The sequence below is a fragment of the Oncorhynchus mykiss genome, chromosome 20 (assembly GCF_013265735.2).
Source record: "Oncorhynchus mykiss isolate Arlee chromosome 20, USDA_OmykA_1.1, whole genome shotgun sequence".
In the NCBI taxonomy this organism is placed as follows: domain Eukaryota; kingdom Metazoa; phylum Chordata; class Actinopteri; order Salmoniformes; family Salmonidae; genus Oncorhynchus; species Oncorhynchus mykiss.
The window spans coordinates 43,954,474-43,958,999 of record NC_048584.1 but is presented as its reverse complement, the minus strand read 5'-3'; the positions used below and the strand labels follow the sequence as shown (position 1 = coordinate 43,958,999).

Here is a 4,526-nt window from a genome sequence, read left to right as displayed (position 1 = left end):
GAATAGACTGTCTGTGTTAGATTACCTGATTATATTAATCAGAATAGACTGTCTGTGTTAGATTACCTGATTATATTCATCAGAATAGACTGTCTGTGTTAGATTACCTGATTATATTCATCAGAATAGACTGTCTGTGTTAGATTACCTGATTATATTCATCAGAATAGACTGTCTGTGTTAGATTACCTGATTATATTCATCAGAATAGACTGTCTGTGTTAGATTACCTGATTATATTCATCAGAATAGACTGTCTGTGTTAGATTACCTGATTATATTCATCAGACATGAAAAAAAGAATGAAAGCTCCAGAATCTCCACAGAAATACACAGAAATACACAGAGAATGTGTGAGTTGATTTCAGGCTAACAGACTTCAACAGAGCTAGGGTCCTGAGGCAGTTACATCTTCATTCGCAGAGCGAGAAACAAACTTTCTAGCCTCATTTATACCTGCCACTAACATGTGCCCTTTGTCCTAATCCTGTCCGCATTCTGATTGTGCCCACATTAAAAAAATATATGTTTACACATGTTATTAAAATGTGTCTCATATCCATCCACTCTACCCACATTCTGACCAGATTTCTTGGTACTTCCCTGTATGCAAATTAATGGAGCGCCATGCTTTCAAAATAGTGTTGTTAATTTTAAGACTCAAATTGAAGTCAATGGTGCCACCTGTCAATGATTTTAGAAGGCAGGATACTGATGATTTAAATGGTTTCACTGTCCAGATCCGTCTACACTTGTAAGATTTCCAGACACAATACGTGCCTGAATACCTCCGGAGGTGGTCAGGAAGATCAGATCACAATGTTTATTTTAAATCATCTACACCTGTCTGTACATGTGGGCACAATCAGAAAGTGGACAAGATGAGGACAAAGGACGCATGTTAGAACAAGGTATAAACGTGGCTCAAGACAAGATCAGGACAAATTATGCATGTCAGAACCAGGTTTAAACAGGGCTTCTGACTGTCCTGTAGATCAGGACAAAAGCTGCATGTTTGAACCAGGTTTAAACAGGGCTGAAGATGTGTTTACCACACAAGAATTAATAAATTTCTTGAGATGTCAAACAAATCTATTCAGTTTTGTGTCACCCTGTCATGGCCTTCTCCTCTCTCCTTTCCTCTCCTCCTCTCCTCTCCTCCTCTCTCCTCTCCTTTCCTTTCCTCTCCTCTCCTCCTCTCTATCCTTTCCTCCTCTCCTCTCTTTCCTTTCCTCCTCTCCTCTCTCTCCTTTCCTCCTCTCCTCACCTCCTCTCTCTCCTTTCCTCCTCTCCTCTCTCTCCTTTCCTCCTCTCCTCTCGCTCCTTTCCTCCTCTCCTCTCTCTCCTTTCCTCCTCTCCTCTCTCCTTTCCTCCTCTCCTCTCTCTACTTTCCTCCTCTCCTCTCTCTACTTTCCTCCTCTCCTCTCTCCTTTCCTCCTCTCCTCTCTACTTTCCTCCTCTCCTCTCTACTTTCCTCCTCTCTCCTTTCCTCCTCTCTCCTCTTGACAGGTGCTGGAGCTGCTGTGTCAAATCCTTCAGACTGACTCCTTATCATTGGTCCAGCAGTGGCTGCTGCTCGCGGGCCAGAGGGGTAAAACAACATACATGTACAGGCTGTGTCCTAAATGGCATCCTATTCAATCACATGTATAAATCAAATGTATTTATGAATCCCTTTTTACATCAGCAGATATCACAGAGAGTTTAGTTAGAACCCAGCCTGAAACCCCAAAGAACTACTGTTAACCAGGACCCAGAGGGAGGGAGGGAGGGAGGGAGGGAGGGAGAGAGAGAGAGAGAGAGAGAGAGAGAGAGAGAGAGAGAGGGAGAGAGAGAGAGAGAGAGAGGATGCACTGACCTTTGATTTGTTCTGAGAAAAAAAAGTGTGTTCAGTGAATCTAACTCCCAGTTGACTCCCTAGAGAAGGACATGGTGATGGGGTTGATTCAACAGGCCATGAAGGACAGTGTCTTCCTAAGGCAGCAGAGTATGACTGAGTGCGAGGTACCCAGATGCCATCCACGCACCTCTCTGTCGGGCCGGGTACTTACTAGCTGTGGACATGCGAAACTAAGACTTCATACCAGGTTGGTGTGGTTCGCAAACCAACAGCAAAGTGTTTACCAGGTTTACCAGGGTATAACCAGGTTTACTAGGTTTTACCAGGTTTACTAGGTTTACCAGGTTTTACCAGGTTTACCAGGGTATAACCAGCTTTACCAGGTTTACTAGGTTTACCAGGTTTTACCAGGTTTACCAGGGTATAACCAGGTTTACTAGGTTTTACCAGGTTTACTAGGTTTTTACCAGGTTTACTAGGTTTACCAGGTTTACTAGGTTTTTACCAGGTTTACCAGGTTTACTAGGTTTACCAGGTTTACTAGGTTTACCAGGTTTACCAGGTTTACTAGGTTTACTAGGTTTACCAGGTTTACTAGGTTTACCAGGTTTACCAGGTTTACTAGGTTTACCAGGTTTACTAGGTTTACCAGGTTTACCATGGTTACTATGTTTTACCCAGGTTTACTAGGTTTAACCAGGTTTACTAGGTTTACCCAGGTTTACCAGGGTTTACCAAGGTTTACCAGGTTTACTAGGTTTACCAGGTTTACTAGGTTTAACCAGGTTTACTAGGTTTAACCAGGTTTACCAGGGTTTACCAGGTTTACCAGGGTTTACTAGGTTTACCAGGTTTACCAGGGTTTACCAGGATTATGGAACCTGAAACCAAACGCTTTGTTTGCTTTCACAGTTCATCCCAACTTCAGCTGCCAATCAGCAAGGAGGACAAACCAGGTAATGCCAAAGTTTGTAGTGAAGTTGATTTCTACTGTATAAGAAGGTACAGGACTACTATGGGGTTATAGAAGGTACAGGACTACTATGGGGGTTATAGAAGGTACAGGACTACTATGGGGGTTATAGAAGGTACAGGACTACTATGGGGGTTATAGAAGGTACAGGACTACTATGGGGTTTATTTATTGGACTTAGTCACCACTAGGCATGCTTACTGAACAAGTCTACACACACACACGCACGCACGCACGCACACACACACACACACACACACACACACACACACACACACACACACACACACACACACACACACACACACACACACACACACACACACACACACACACACACACACACACAAAAGCAGGTAGCACCTTTTTTGACAGTGGCTATTATACATCCAAGTTCTGTATGTATTTCATACCATGGAATGACATGTGGGCTGTTTCCCAAACAACAAGGTTGGTCATGGTTGGTCATGGTAAGATCATGGTTGGTCATGGTAAGATCATGGCAAGATCATGGTCGGTCATGGTTAGATCATGGTTGGTCATGGTTTGATCATGGTTTGATCATGGTTGGCCATGGTTAGATCATGGTTGGTCATGGTCAGATCATGGTTGTTCATTGTAAGATCATAGTTGATCATGGTTAGATCATGGTTGGTCATGGTACGATCATGGTTGGTCGTGGTTAGATCATAGTTGGTCATGGTTAGATCATGGTTGGTCATGGTTAGATCATGGTTGATCATGGTTAGATCATGGTTAGATCGTGGTTGGTCATGGTTAGATCATAGTTGGTCATGGTTGGCCATGATAAGATCATGGTTGATCATGGTTAGATCATATTTGGTCATGGTTAAATCATGGTTGGTCATGGTTAGATTATGGTTGGTCATGGTTAGATCATGGTTGGATCATGGTTGGTCATGGTCAGATCATGGTTGGTCATGGTTAGATCATGGTTAGGCATGATTAGATCATAGTTGGTCATGGTTAGGTAACATATTTGACTAGCTCTTGTCCTCTAAGCTTCTGTTCTTTCTTCCAGAGATGATTGGAGATGCAGAGGTACTTGAGGTCCACGCAGAAAGCCCGAAACCGCCCGAAACTAAGCAACATATTGCCCAGAATGATCAGAACGACCAGTGTGATCAGAATGATTAGACTTCCTGAGTGTAATGCTTCTGTTCTCATCATTTAATGTAGTTAGTAGGAAGCCTGTTTCTGTATCCAGAAACATTCTCTGAATAGTTATTCTGTATGATGTAACACTGTTGTCATGGTTAGGCATGAGCCAATTAAATCAGATTATTGTCCCACTTTTTTTTCTATTTTATTAGCTTGGCATATGTTCTGTAAGGCGATGTATGACCACAATGTGTTTAGATGCCTGAGACTGTGAGACATGCAATGCCAGGCTAAGTTAAGAGCTATCTGGATAATGACTCACAATTATCTTTTGATTATATCTCTAATTTAGATAGCAATAAAAAAAGGCATTATTGAACTATTCAGGTGTCCAATACGTGTCATTGTAGCTATCCTCGTCCCCAGATTTCTATACATTTTAATCATTGGTCAATTGGACACAATTGTCCAACAGAAATTTGACTTCAGCTTTTAACCCAACCTCTCCGAAAGACACACATACTGTACATGTTTTTGGAGAGGTGTGTTAGGCTGCCTCACTTAGAGCCCAGAGAGCTGTTGTTGTGGGGG

The 4,526-nt window shown here is 42.4% G+C and overlaps 1 protein-coding gene across 2 annotated transcripts in view; it reads left to right on the top strand.

The window, feature by feature from the left end:
* tbata (thymus, brain and testes associated) overlaps nt 1-4,317 on the top strand; it is an 11,651-nt gene extending 7,334 nt beyond the window's left edge. For both annotated transcript variants that reach the window (XM_036956408.1, XM_036956409.1), the window contains 4 exons: nt 1,510-1,591; nt 1,922-2,087; nt 2,753-2,796; nt 3,856-4,317. In XM_036956408.1, the coding sequence (XP_036812303.1) occupies nt 1,510-1,591; nt 1,922-2,087; nt 2,753-2,796; nt 3,856-3,971 (408 nt within the window). In that variant the 3' untranslated portion in view covers nt 3,972-4,317. The remainder of the gene's footprint in view (nt 1-1,509; nt 1,592-1,921; nt 2,088-2,752; nt 2,797-3,855) is intronic.
* The last annotated feature ends 209 nt before the right edge of the window (nt 4,318-4,526 follow it).